The sequence below is a fragment of the Choloepus didactylus genome, chromosome 3 (genome assembly GCF_015220235.1).
Source record: "Choloepus didactylus isolate mChoDid1 chromosome 3, mChoDid1.pri, whole genome shotgun sequence".
Lineage (NCBI taxonomy): Eukaryota > Metazoa > Chordata > Mammalia > Pilosa > Megalonychidae > Choloepus > Choloepus didactylus.
This window is the reverse complement of record NC_051309.1, coordinates 109,419,803-109,435,267: the sequence shown is the minus strand read 5'-3', so window position 1 is coordinate 109,435,267 and position 15,465 is coordinate 109,419,803. Positions and strand designations below refer to the sequence as shown.

Sequence of the window (15,465 nt, the reverse complement as noted above, 5' to 3'; positions counted from 1 at the left end):
CTGAGCGAAATAAGCCAGGCACAAAAAGAGAAATATTATATGCTACCACTAATGTGAACTTTGAAAAATGTAAAACAAATGGTTTATAATGTAGAATGTAGGGGAACTAGCAGTAGAGAGCAATTAAGGAAGGGGGAACAATAATCCAGGAAGAACAGATAAGCTATTTAACGTTCTGGGGATGCCCAGAAATGACTATGGTCTGTTAATTTCCGATGGTTGTAGTAGGAACAAGTTCACTGAAATGTTGCTATATTATGTAACTTCTTGGGGTAAAGTAGGAACATGTTGGAAGTTAAGCAGTTATCTTAGGTTAGTTGTCTTTTTCTTACTCCCTTGCTATGGTCTCTTTGAAATGCTCTTTTATTGTATGTTTGTTTTCTTTTTAACTTTTTTTTTCATACAGGTGATTTGAAAAAAGAAGGGAAAGTTAAAAAAAAAAAAAAAAAAAAAAAAAAAAAAGAAAAAAGACAAACAAGGGGAAAAAAAAAAAAAAAAAAAAAAGATGTAGTGCCCCCTTGAGGAGCCTGTGGAGAATGCAGGGGTATTCGCCTACCCCACCTCCATGGTTGCTAACATGACCACAGACATAGGGGACTGGTGGTTTGATGGGTTGAGCCCTCTACCATAAGTTTTACCCTTGGGAAGACGGTTGCTGCAAAGGAGAGGCTAGGCCTCCCTGTATTTGTGCCTAAGAGTCTCCTCCTGAATGCCTCTTTGTTGCTCAGATGTGGCCCTCTCTCTCTGGCTAAGCCAACTTGAAAGGTGAAATCACTGCCCTCCCCCCTACGTGGGATCAGACACCCAGGGAAGTGAATCTCCCTGGCAACGTGGAATATGACTCCCAGGGAGGAATGTAGACCTGGCACCGTGGGACGGAGAACATCTTCTTGACCAAAAGGGGGATGTGAAAGGAAATGAAATAAGCTTCAGTGGCAGAGAGATTCCAAAAGGAGCCGAGAGGTCACTCTGGTGGGCACTCTTATGCACACTTTAGACAACCCTTTTTAGGTTCTAAAGAATTGGGGTAGCTGGTGGTGGATACCTGAAACTATCAAACTACAACCCAGAACCCATGAATCTCGAAGACAGTTGTATAAAAATGTAGCTTATGAGGGGTGACAATGGGATTGGGAAAGCCATAAGGACCAAACACCACTTTGTCTAGTTTATGGATGGATGTGTAGAAAAGTAGGGGAAGGAAACAAACAGACAAAGGTACCCAGTGTTCTTTTTTACTTCAATTGCTCTTTTTCACTCTAATTATTATTCTTGTTATTTTTGTGTGTGTGCTAATGAAGGTGTCAGGGATTGATTTAGGTGATGAATGTACAACTATGTAATGGTACTGTAAACAATCGAAAGTACAATTTGTTTTGTATGAAAAAAAAAAAAAAAAAAAAAAAAAAAAAAAGAATTCCACCCATCTCTCTTTGGGGAGAAGGTACCCTTTAAGACATGGATACATGCTTCTTCATTTTTTGGCCAAAGAATAAAGCTCTGCTCTACTTTACTGGAAAAAAAAGAAAAAGAAAATGTAGAGCAGTGTAAGAGGGAGGGATTGTGAAGTTTAGAGATATAGGGAGGAGTTTGCAGGTAGAACAAAGGGTCAAGTTTGGCCTCCCTGAGAAGATCTGAGTAAAGACAAGATGAAAATGAGTCATCCAATACCTGGGAGAAGAGCATTCCAGCAGAACTAGAACTCAGGCAAGGGCTGTAATTTGGGCCAGCACCAAGCAGAAAGATTTGCCAGGTGGATTCCAGAGGTTTTTGTGAACTTTCGCAAAGACTTCAGCTTTTCTTCTGAGTGTAGTGGGGAATCAGTGGGGTTTTTGAGCAGAGGAGTGACATATCTGACTAATGTTTTGTAAGTATCACTCTGAGAGCCCAGGAGAGACTATTGATTGAAGTATGGGTAACTTTTACAAGCTATTGAGGAGAGAGATGATGGTAGTTAGGACCAGGGTGGTAAAAGGGTATATGGCCTGAGATGTACAAATTCTAGATATAATTTAGAGGCAGAGCTAGTAGATATTCCTGATGGTTTTATGTTGCACAGGATAGTGATGTGTCAAAAATAATTTGAGGACTGGCCTTAGCAACTGGAAGGAATGGTTAACCATCAACGAGAGTGGGAACGCTGAAGATAAAAAGTTAATGTTTGGATATGTTGAGTTTAAGATGTTTATTATTTGCTGACCAGGATTTATGACCAGGATTTATGAATCTAGAGTTTGGTAAAGGAGTCTGGGCTAGAGGTATAAATATGGGATCACTGACACTGATGTCATAGTTACACCTTGAAACTGGATGGAATCACCAAGGAAATGAGCGTAATTAGAAACAAAGGCCAAGGCCTGAGACTTGGGTCACTCCGAGCTTAAGAGGTCAGAGAGAAGAGGAGGGAACAGCCAGGGAGACAGAGAAGAATAAGCTATAAAGTAGGAGAAAAACCCATAGAGGGAGGTATAGTGGAAGCCACATGAAGAAAATGTGTTAAGGATGAGGGAATGATTTATCTTGTCAAATGCTGAAATGTTCTTTCTTAAAATGGGGCATTAATTCATAAAATTATAATTAAAGAACAGTTTCAATTATTTATAAATAATGGGAAATAATTAATGGTCATTCAGTTAATTTGAGTGTGGTCTCTCAGGCACATATTAAGTGCCTACATGCCAAAAAGAATAGTAAGCAACGTAAGAGAAACAAAAATAGAATACAGAGTTTTATTTTCTGTTTCATACTAGAATGTTTTATTCTCTACTGCCTTCCACTCCTATCTCCCATTAATATCTCTGTATCTCATATGCTGTCCTCTCAATTCATTCTCTCTAGTTTTCAAATTTTAATTAAATAATATGATGAACATTTTATGTCTGTGTCATACGTGTGTTCGTCTGTTAATACCTGGTTAGTGTGAAATCTTTCTAGGAATTGTCACTGTACTTTGGAAACCCAATTTGGATATATAGTCTGACATGGAGGCTGACAAAACAAATGAAATTGATAATTTTCTGGAAAATCTGGATGTAGAATTACCACAATTATAGGTATTATGTATTCATTTTAAGAGATATTTTCTTAGAGAAAGTGTTACCAACTGTACTTGTGTAATCCAACTGACAAATCCACAAGTGAGACTTTGGTCCAGGTTGGAATGGGGTGGAGGGTGTGTTGGGGCATTGAACTAGGCTTGGGGAAGCTTAAACTGTATTTTAAGTCATACTGTGTAGGTAGACATAGATTTTACTAATGGCTTCAAAAGGATGACCCCTGTGTGTTTGTCCATAGACCAGAGAGGTAATACGTATAGTAGAAAGGACACCAGAAAAGGATTAGGAGACCAGGGTGTTAGTTATACCTCCCTCACTAAATAGTCTCTTAAATCTCTCTGGGCTTCATTTTTGCCACATATGAAACACAAGGTTTGGAAAGTCAGGCCTGGGAAATATGTGTCATGGTGCTGCCACTCAACTCCTCTGTGCCCTTAGCAGCCTCTGCAAATTGATCATGTCTCATTTTCTCAGTTATGGCTTCATAATCCTTCTGAGCACAGCATACAACTCACTACCAAATGCATACGGTTGGCACTCAAAGTGAAAATTATTTGCCATTCTATCCAAAGTTTAGTTTCAAGCAACATGAGACCATGACTATGATTGTAATTCTTTGGTTTGATAAAGTATTTTCTCCAAGAACACAAAGGGCATTGACAAATAACTCTTAAATTCTAATACCTAGTACAGGATCTAGCTCATAGTATATCCTCAGTAAATATTCATAGAATAAAAAAATGAATAGCTAATTTTGAAAGGTTTCTTTGTATTGAGCATTTTACATGCATTATCTTTTATTCTTTATAATAATTTTTTGAGGTGTGTGCTTTTTTGAAGCCCATTTTACTGATGAGTAAAGCAAAACTTATAAAGGTTAATAAATAGATATATAAACACACACATATATACATATACATGTATACACACATGTAAGCGTATATATATACACATATAAGTACATATCTCTCTATATATAGACATATATAGATACATATCTACATGTTACTTGTATGTTTATATATAACATACAAGTAACAGGTAGATATGTGGCTCAAACTTGATTCTGTTTGAATGAGTGGCCATACTTTTAACCAGAGCTGCCTCCAAACCCTAACAGAGAAGGGCTGGAGTCCCAAACTGCCACTCTCCATTAACCAAAAAGAAAAATAATAGTTATGTATAATACTCAAGATTATTTGGTTACAACAACAGAAACCAAAAAGAAAAATAATAGTTATGTATAATACTCAAGATTAACCAAAAAGAAAAATAATAGTTATGCATAATACTCAAGATTATTTGGTTACAACAACAGAATCTGACTTTGGTTAACTTAAGCCATTTTTTTTTAAAATCAAAAGGATACTGGAAAATTGGCAGAATAAAGAAGGATAGGATACAGTAGGTCAATAGACAGTTCCTCCAGAGCTTCGTTCTGTAAATAACTCAGCTTCAACCAGTTTCTATCCTTGAATTACTACACTCAAACTCCCAGGAGAGAACTTTGGCCATATAGCATTCCTTAGGGTGGAGTAAGAAGGAGCATCTCATGTGACCACATGAGGTAGGAGAGAGGTGGTTCCCCACTGGAAGATTCAGGTTCTTTCACCCCAAGAAGGGAGAAATAAGAAACAGACAAATGTGTAAGGACCAGTGCCCAAGTCTTCTGATTCCAGTTTAAAATTTCTGAGGCTCCATTTCTGCCTCCAATATAAGTGATCTTTTAAACAAATGTCATCGGGGACTGTTTTTGATTGGATGCTCAGAGAATTAGAGCTCAAGAAGCAGCTGAGGATTTTATTAGGGAAACTGCCTATGAGAGAAAATGAGGAGAGCACCTGGAGATGCTGGAAGAGCTGTCAGACTGCAATGGAGGTCTGACATGGAGAGAAGGAGACAGGGAAGGCATGTTGGTTGGAAGCATGCTAGATTGCCATGCACTCAAAGGAAAGTCAGGAAGGCCATAAGGGAGTCCTTCAGACAAAATCTGTCCTCAGAAGAGTCAGTGTGTCCCAGGAACCAGCTTGCCTTAGTATCCCTGCCAGGCTCAGTCATTAGCTGGGAGCAGACCAGGGCAGGTGTGGCATCAGCACCAACTGCAATAGACTTGAGAGTACAGCTGAGGCCTTGTCAATTACACAGCCTGTAGTTAGAGGTCTTTCAGGCACCTTCTGATGGCCACTGCATGTGCTCTTGGGCATTTCCATCAATAAGATCTTCTGTCTTTCAATCTCCCAAAGATTTATCAAAGAATTTGGAGAGGGCCAAGGACATAGACCTGCCAGACACTAATGGGGTAAATGTAGATAAATATTATTACAACAAGGTTGGTCCTGGGTTTCTCTGCCTCAAACATCCTACTCCAAATTCTCACCTGATTTAAATCATACAGAACACATCCACAGTTCAGTAGTCATTACCATCACTGAAAGTTAGGATTCAAGAGCGTCATCAGATGCTACCACGTCATCTCGGAGCACAATTTATTCCAGTGCCTCCAGTTCCTAACTGGAGCAAAGAAGCATCTGAAAACACAGAAATGTCTGAAAAGTCTATTTTATATATTTTGATTCTTAGGATTTTTTAGAAAATTAGATTGACTTTGCTTGGAAGATTCAGCTCTTTGGAGCCTAATAATCATCATAGGTAACACTCTTAGTATCAAATGCTAATAGAAACACTTTAAATTTATTAACTTATTTAATTTTCACAACACTGTGATGTAGAACTATTATAATCCCCATCTATAGATGTGGAAACTCAGGCATAATGAGGTTAGGTGACTTGCCCATGATCTCACTGCCTGTCAGTGCTAGGGTTAAATGAGAATTCATGCATTCTGGCTTCCGAATCATGCTCTCGACTGCCGCACTACAATGCTCCTGCACCTTCTCTGCCAATGCTATTTTGGTAGCAACATAGGATAATAGTCTCAACAAAACCCACAAAGACCAACACTGAGCACACCAAGGATCCCTCTATCTTAGCCACAGAATGAAAAACATTAGACTCACAATTTGTGAGTTCAGGCAGTATCATAATTTCAACAATACGATCTTGCTGAAGGACAGAATAAAGAAGGGTTATTTTATCGATTACCTATAGACCATTAGTAATAGCAGTTGGCCACTGGACAATCAACACATTTTAAATAGGAAATCTTGGAATTTTATCTGAAACAGATAGATTATATGCAGCGCTTAGCCTGTCTGTGAGACAGTAATAAGGTAGGAATCTTGTGGAGTCTTGAAAGTTAACCCTTGGGAAATCACAGGTGGATTAATACCTTTGATTATTTAACCAACCATCTTCTTCTCTAACCCACAGAACCGAGAGAGCATTCAGCCTCACCAAAGCACTTGACACTTGAAAAAGTACCAAGGTTTAAGCTAGTTCCCACTCTCATTTAATATTCCTTTTTCGGCCTGCTTAGTACACTAGCCTGACATTTTTCTTTGTTCTTATCGGCATATATCTAGCTTCCTCCCACAGATCTCTTGCATGGCAGGCACGGTACAGATTTTAAAAATTATTCTTCCCCCACAGACATCAAAAATGTATGAGCATGCAGTGTGTTCTGGGATGTGGGTAGCAAAGAAGGAAAGAACTAAGGCAGCACTATCTATCAGTTTCTTCAATGCAATTATACATGGCCCCAATACTCTTAAGAGGGTTATATTCATAAGAGATACCTCTTAGTTCAGCCAAGCAGTCAGCTGCATTTTAGTGCACATGCAATGTAGCCAGAGTTCGATTTGGGGTATGGTGGGAGTTATAGTCTCTGCTTTCCAAGAACTTGCAAGTCAGTGGACAGACAAGACAAAGAGGTGTGATAAAAATAGAGCACTTCCCACCAAAAAAGAAAGAGAATGAGGGGTGTGTGTATGTGTAATTTTAATTTTCTAAACACAAACTACACTTTATCCCAACTTCACAGGACTAAATACTACACACTTATAAAACTTCTAATTAATTGTATTTCCCTACAACTTATTGAGATATGTAGATTTTGATTAATATAATTTTATTGGCAATTTTTGTTTCATTCTTGGTTGAGATGACAAATGTTGAATAAGCAAAAAGAGGGGGGGGCTAAAATAAATTCATAATTAATATTTTCCCTGGAAGAAAAGAGCATGGGCAGTGGTAGAAAAACAACTAAGTGACAGTTACTCTAGATAAAGAACCTAATTTAAATAACTACTGAGCCTTAGTGATAGAAACAAAGGCATCTTCTCTGATTTTTAACCAACCCTTCCAACCAACTTGATTCCAAGTTTTTATCCTTAACTATTCAGAAACACTATAAAATGTGAACCCCTATGCATTTTGCCAATTTTAAGTGTGTAATGGAAAAAAATTACTTTCACAAAATTGATAATATTTGAAATCTGAATAATGCTTTCATATAGATTAGCTTGTTTGCAAGAAACACGAACAGTAGATTACACAGGCTGTAGCCTAGGATAACATACATGCTTGAGTTTTCTTGGCCCATTCTTGATGATACAATGCTTAAACCAAGATTTTGTAATTCCAAATTTAATAATTTTTCCAGGAGGAATAATAAATCTATGGTTTGGCGTTAACATTGTTCATCCTATTATTCCATGATAAGCAGTCCTCACAGATCTTCAGAAATGCAAACTGTTTGACTCTGCAAAGAAAGCCAGTGTGAAGAGTTAACATTATAGTCTGACTCTGGATTTGTACTTTTCCTACAGTTACTATACAGCCAGATGCATCATCTTCTAAAACCAGTGCATTACCCTCGACATCAAGATCAGAAAACATCTCAGAGTCCCAAGGTACGACTTTGTGAAAGAGTGGAAACTTGCTTTTCTTGACCCTTCCTCACCAAGAAAACTCTTCCAAAGTTCATTAAAAAAAGCAGAGCTTTTTCAGGATGAGATAGAATTTTTTTCATTTGAAGCATCATAACCATAAATCACAGATGCTTACTTAAATGGGGGAGAGGGCATGTAAGGAGTGGCACACATTAACCAACAGTGACTTATTTTTCCTTTCTTAAAATAATAGGCACTGAGAATGGAAAAAATGCAAGTGCTGCTTCTTCAACAAACCCGTCTTATTCCAGTGAGTAACAGACATATCTTCATTCGTGGTAGTAGATATGCAGAATATTTTAATGTGCTGCATAAGGGAAGGGCTTAAATCATGGACACCCTTTTCTCAACATTACTGAACCTGCAATCGAATTATAAAACTCACCTAACTGTCCCTTGTTTTGAGAATTTCCTACAAATGTTCTCAATCTTAATGAGTGTAACTTTGGGATTTTGTCTTACCTTAGCATTAAGCATTTCCCACCAAGTGCCAAAGGTGAATTGATAGACTAGACTCAGATAAGTCCAAGTGGACAAGCGGAGATCCTCATAAAAATGAATTGTTCACTTTTACAGACTTCATCTTAACATTACAAATGGCCTTTCTTAAAATGCCCTATTTGAGGTAATACATGTATATGTCACATAACATGCATATGTATGCTAAGGTTGAGTATAGAATATAGAATTTCCTTAGCAATTAAGAATTAGATGAATATATACAACATTGATATCATAAAAGATGAACCTAGGTTTAGGTAAAGCTATTCCATTAGATAAGTCAGCATAGAAATTATTGACCTGCTTATTCATAACATCTTAATTTGGGGAGGCAGTAATGACGGTAATCCCATGGCATTTAATTCAACAGGTGTCACTCAAGGTCTATTACAAACCTAGCAGAACTGACTTAAAACAAACATTTAACCATAACAGTGGTATAAAACACCCAGAAATGAATTGGATAACTATTCTCACCCCCTGATAAATATATGAAGAGCTCATATGCAAGCAGAATGCCTAGTTAGTAACAATAGCTTCTACCATAACTCTGTTTCTCCAGTTATATCCCTATGAAAATTTTTTGCCTGCATCACTGACTTTTTAATATGGGAAATGACTGCAGAAAATAAGGCAGATGCCAAAAACAGCAAAAACCATCTTCTTAATAAAAAAAGGAAAAATTCTCCCTAACTTACAGCATTGCGGGCCACTCCCCCAAACACATGCAAGCCACATGTCAACACACATGTGCTGCTCACACACTAAAATCTCTCTGGAGACATGTTGTTCATTTTAAAAAATCACATCCACTATGATATCCACTTATGTTACTTTATGCCTTTTCTAGTTTAAAGATATTATGGAAAAAATATTTGCAAGATTTTTAGAAAGCCAGCATTTTGATTAGAGCAGTCTCAATACGGGCTATGCAATTTTTTTCAGCAACTCTATTATAAAATATGAAGGAACATAAGCTATGAATGTAGCTCTAACTATAGGTCTAGAGAGTATCTTATGCCTTGCCAGTCCTTCATCTCCTCACTCCTCTGGTCTCCAGGAAGGTGGAGGAGCTAGCTCCCTTAGGGTTGGAATTTTGTTTTAGAAAGGCTACAAGACTGACATCAAGTGGATACATCAGAAATGACAACGAGGGCAGAACCTGTGAATCAGATAAATCTCCTTTGCCTAAAATAAAATATTTTAATAGAACGTTTAAAGAAGAAAGGAGGTATGCATACTTTTGCTTAGTGAGTGAACTATAGGTTTTGTGAAATTCAGTAGCTGTTCTAACTGACAATCTCTCTAACACTTTTTAGGTATTATTTTGCCGGTAGTTATTGCTTTGATTGTAATAACACTTTCAGTATTTGTTCTGGTGGGTTTGTATCGAATGTGCTGGAAGACAGACCCAGGTAGGTAACAGTGTTTTGTTTTGTTTGTTTTCCTAAAAGGAGAATATGTGCCCCATCTAAACTTGAATTTAAACACTTAGGGGAGGAGAGGAGTTATAGGAAGAAATAAAATGCCATATTGCTTGATCACAGAAATGGAGGAAAATGGGCAGAGAAATCCATTCAATGCTGGTGAATATAAGGAGAGGGGATTAGTTTCTCTAGATAGATATTATTAAATATGGGCAGATTCTTTCTATGGAAATAGCCCCAGTTTTGCAGGTGGTTCAGAATATCATAGTAAAGAATATAAAATGACATGCCTTGTCTGTACTGAATTTTTTTTCCATTTCCATATAAAAGAGAATAAAAGGAGGTCTTGTTAAAGATTTTGCTTAGGGGCCCATAATCACAAGAAAAGTCAACTATGACTTACTTTCCTCCTTGGAACCACAGCTGCCTTCCAAAGAAGGTGTCTTCCATGTCTGTGTGTTCAGGTAATTGAATCAGCTCTCAGAATTAAACACTATTCCTATTTTTAGTGGGGTTTTTGCTTGACAATTCTCTATTATCTTATTTCTTCTGATAGCATTTAAAACTCATTCTTCTTTCCTTGAAAATGACACTGTTCTCTTCTGGTTCTAAATTATTTGTGTTGTTTCCCCTTATGCCATTTCATCTTCCTCCCCTTGTTCCTTAAATATTTATGGTTCCCATAATTGTATTCTTTTTTGATTCTTTTTTTAACATAAACATTTAATTTTAGGAAAGATTTAGATTTCAGAAAAGTTGCAAGATGTACAGAGAGTTCTCATATACCTCACACCCACTTTCTTCTATTAATAACATTTTATGATAGTGTGGTACATTTGTCACAGTTAATGAACCAATATTCATTATTATTAACTAAAGTATCTACTTCATGCAGTCTTTCTTCTGTTCCGGGATCTTTTTACTCTATAGTCTAACTGAATTCCCCTTCAGCTCCCATGGCTCAGCTCTCCCCTATGTCATCTTAACTCCAATCCATCTTTCCATTGCAGACCTATGTCCTGGCTCAAATCAAAATACCAACTGCCTCTGTATATCTCCACTAGGAGCACCAACAGCTTGTTCAGATTTAAAAAAATCTGACTTCATTGCTTTCCTCCTCAAAATTTTCTTTTTCTCCTGCCTTCTTGTTTCATTCACGATCCTCATACCCAGTTGATTAAATTAACACTTCATTTTTCTCTGTTTAGATTAGTCTCTATTTCCTCCCTCTCCCTCAATGTCCACATTTAATTACTCAAGTCCTGTCTTTCCTGCCTCTGAAATATGTCACAATTCTGTCTCCTGCTATGTATCGCCATTGCTTTGACTCTTGATGCCTCTTGCCTGGACTACTATAATATCTGAATGGCATCTCTGCTCTCAGACTCCGTCTGTAAATCTAGCTCCAAAACTATTTTTCATTCTACCACAAGATTTATCTTTGGTGACCTATTATGACCTTTGAGAGGATAGAGTCCATACTCCTTATTAAGTTATGGAAGCCTCAGTGGGCTGTTTTTCTTTCAACCTCTGTCATTTTTCAACTTAAACTTATGTTCTAGTCACACTGTAATAAAACTTGTTGTGCCCTGGGCATCCAATGTGGTGTCATACATCCATGTCATTCCTTTCCCTAGAATGTTCAGCCCACCTCTTTGCTCGTATATCACACCTATTCTCCAACTTATCCATTAAAATGCAACCCAAGCACCAATTTACTGTATTGTTTTATGACACACCACATCTTCCAGAAGAATGGATTGATTGTTCTTTCATCTTTGATTCTACAAAACTTTCCAGTATCATTCATCGTACTGTGCTGTAGTTACTTCTTGATGTGCTACCTCCCCTCCCATCTGGAAACCCAAGCCACAAACCCTAAACTATTCATACGTGGCAGATCCATAATATTTGCTTGTTAATTTTTTTTTTTTTTTTTTTTTTTTTTGAAAATTTTCAAGGAAACAGAAGCCCCCTCCCTTTTAATGTTTGGATTCTAAATATTTCTCTAGCAAAACTCTACCTCAACATCATAAGCTGTTAAAAAGTAAGGAACAATTTGTTGTATAAGATGTATAAGCCACACTATTCTTTGTTTATCCCATGGATTCTGCCTCCAACAATGCTATCCCTCAGGTCAATCTCTGACAGCGTGGCATATGGACAGTTTGGGACATGAGCATGACAGTGGTAGGGAAAGTTACGAGGCAGAAACAGCAGTGTTCATTTTAGCTCTTGGTGAAAATAAGAAGAAAACAGATGAGTGTCTTTTCCTTTGGGAGTAACTGAATAAACTGAAATATGTTTCCTTAAACAGTTTCCAGAAGGGAAATAGCATTTTTACAAAATCAGATTAATTGGTGATTTCTCTAAGTCTCTAAATCAGCAAGCCTCTCCTTTATGGGAAATCAGCCATCCTAGTTGAAGCTCGTGGGTGTCGAGTACACAGGAAAGGTAAAAATTGGTGTGCTAAATCCATTTGTAAAAATACTCTGAACTAAAAATATGCTTTGCATTTGAAGATTTGAAAATAAGTTATTTGAAAAGTTAACAATTTTCTAAAGAGGACTCTATGTATGAATTGGATTACTCAGAAAAAATGTATACAATTCATATGACAATGGAAAATTAAGAAGATATACAGTACTTTATAACTAAGTTTGGCAATTGTACAATTAGCCAGCTCTACCTGATTATTGTTAATTTTGTTTTCCAGACAGAATTTACAGCACTGTTACCATTAAATTAGCACCATTAAACACCCACAGTTAATTGCTCTTCATGTATGTGGGTGAGATTTCATTAAGTTGAGAAAATGAATAAACCCACTCTGCTCTCTGGAAGACAATATGAAATCAGAAATTCTGGCATGCAACTAAGCTAATCTGGATAATGTTAACAGTATTCTGATCTTTAACCCTAATAAGAAAGGCATATTATGCAGAAAGTAGTTTGTTGGCATGCATCTATCTGCTAATGAAGCCATCATTATTGTACTCTAAGGAAAAATATTAAAACAAACATGCAAAAGATATCAACTCATTTTGAAACAGTGCTATGACTATCATGGGTAATATTCATAGGAATCATAAAAATTGCTGTTAAAACGTTACTGATTTTGGAGTAATGAAAATGTTCAAAAATTGATTGTGGTGATGAAGCACAACTATACAATGGTACTGTAAGCAACTGATTGTACACTGTGGATGATTGTATAGTACGTGAATGTATCTCAATAAACTGAATTTAAAAAAAAACCTTACTGATGATAGGGAAGACCAGGATAGATCTAGCTGGTGAACAACTATGGTGCCATGGATTAAATCCTAGGGAAAGGGGGTTTTGATGGGGTATCTTAGCCAAAATGACAGAAATAGAAGAAGCCAAAATACAAATGGAAGTCAAGGTCACTATAAAACAAGGATGGTAAAAGCCAGGAAAATTATGTTCAAAGGGCATATAACAATGACAAGAGCTGAATTAGAAATGAAAGGAATCTAAGAGATAGGAGGTCAGTAGCAGTGGAATAAAATATGAGCAAAATCATGGGCAAAACAAGAAGGACCTCAGGCAAATCACATTAGACATGGCTTACCTAACTGCCCATTCATTAACTGAGATGTACAGGTATATTGGTCTGGCTTAAGAAGAGGGAAAAAATAATTTTTAAAAAGAAGAAAAAAATTAGAGGACTTACACTCTTTCATGTCAATCTGGAGTAATGAAAATAGTCTGGTATTAGCATAAAGACTGATAAATGGGTCAATGGAAAGAATAAAGAATCAAGAAATGGACCCACACATATGTCAATTGATTCTGATACAGGTGGTAAAGAAATCCAATGGGAAAATATAGTCTTATCAAAAAATGGTGAAAATCTTAAACTTCGGTTAAGCAAAGATTTCTTAGGTAAGACATTAAGCGCATGACCATGAAAGAAAAAACCTGGAGACAGATATACTTGTGGCCCTGAACAGTGCTGAGCTAAGTTAAAATAATCCTTTCTGCCATATGTCCAGAAGTCTTTTGACAGATATGTGGTCACAGATTAATGCAAGATTTGACCACTAACCTCCACTCCCAGGAGGCTGTGTTCCTGTGCAGAGTGGCTCATTCTGAATTCTCCTCCTAAACCCAAGTTGTTATCTACTGGACACTTGTGAAACAGCCTGGCAAAGCAAGGAAAAGATTAGTGGCAGTTGGTAGCCTCAGTGACATTTTGCAGGATACTTTTTAGAGGCTGAATCAGTGGGCTTAACAATGTAATTAGAAGCGATTATCTATATTGTTGCTTGCCTCAAATATAGTGACTTGTGTCCCCAGAAAGACCAGTGTATAAAGTAAGGTAGAAAATTCACTTCTCTGGTATAAAGAATAATTTGATACTTTGAGCTGATTTTTTTTCAGAGCCACTGAAATAAACTGAAACATTTTCTGGTGTCTGTGGGGTGTGTGATAATGGACAGTGGTTTCCGGTAGTCATACGAAATCGTAACATCAAAATTAGTCCAGAACTAAGTTCAGAAGTTGACTAATGAGGACTAGTCCATGAATGTCAGGGTGAGTGTTAGCCACCCTGAGGAAATGGTCTCTGGGGGAAGAAAAATTTATAAACTGACTTTAGAAACATCAGTGCAGAACTTTGAGACCAAACAGCGTCTCGGCACAGAATATGGCAGGGGTCTCAGGTGATTGGTAGCCATGCTCCTTCCAACTCTAATAGCAGCTTTCTCTTTTAGGCACGCCGGAAAATGGAAATGACCAGTAAGTAAAGCCTCAATCATTGTTTATAGGAACCCTGAATCTATTTTCATAGAGGAAGTTATTGCTCCTCTAGTTACACTTTTTCTGTCTTTTAAAGGAATTTGTGTCAAAACCATGATATATGGTTTGGCTAACTATTTATCAGAGCTCTCTATTCAACAGAAATTTTCTAACAATGAAAAGAGAAGACTGCTCTTAAGCTTGGATAAAGTGACAAAATGGGAAATCGAAATATATGATTTTAAAAGAGAGAAAAATGACCATATAAAAAGAATACCTAGAGTTTTAAAAAAGTTTTCCCAGTGATATTTTCAGCATGTTTATCCCAATTAGGGAAAAATCACTGCCTGCACCTTGAGGCATCTCTAAATGGCTTCTCCTTAACAGAAGATAAAATAAACAAAACAGTAGTTAGCAATCCACACAACCATTACAGTTGAGAGGCTGCAAACAAGTTTTAATCTCAGAAAAGCAAATTCTGTGATTAAGTTTTCTTTGTTGACCTCAATTTGCAGTCTGTCATTACATAAGTGTGTTTGTATGTCCTTCCAGTTGTGAACTTTAGAAAAACACTTCTACATTACCTACCCATCTGAATTAGAAAGGGAGCCCTTGAGATGTCCAAGGAAAGGAATTAGGATTTGAAACTGTTTAGAATATAAGAAGAGAGACGTGGGAACTCAGTTAAAATGGGCAGGTAGACAGTTCAGGCACCGTGCAGGATCCCAGGACTCCTTGAAAAGGAGCATCCCCAGAATTCGGCATCAGTCCAAACATTTGGAAACCCTTCTCTCTTCTTAATTCAGAGCTGTTGACATATGCAATACAGACTTTGTGACAACTGCTTCACGTGACCCATATTGTTGT

The 15,465-nt window shown here is 37.1% G+C and overlaps 1 protein-coding gene across 2 annotated transcripts in view; it reads left to right on the top strand.

The window, feature by feature from the left end:
* Positions 1-15,465, top strand: part of EMCN (endomucin) — a 112,980-nt gene that overhangs the window by 84,683 nt on the left and 12,832 nt on the right. For both annotated transcript variants that reach the window (XM_037830335.1, XM_037830336.1), the window contains exons 6-9: positions 7,784-7,867; positions 8,100-8,156; positions 9,727-9,822; positions 14,574-14,598. In XM_037830335.1, the coding sequence (XP_037686263.1) occupies positions 7,784-7,867; positions 8,100-8,156; positions 9,727-9,822; positions 14,574-14,598 (262 nt within the window). The remainder of the gene's footprint in view (positions 1-7,783; positions 7,868-8,099; positions 8,157-9,726; positions 9,823-14,573; positions 14,599-15,465) is intronic.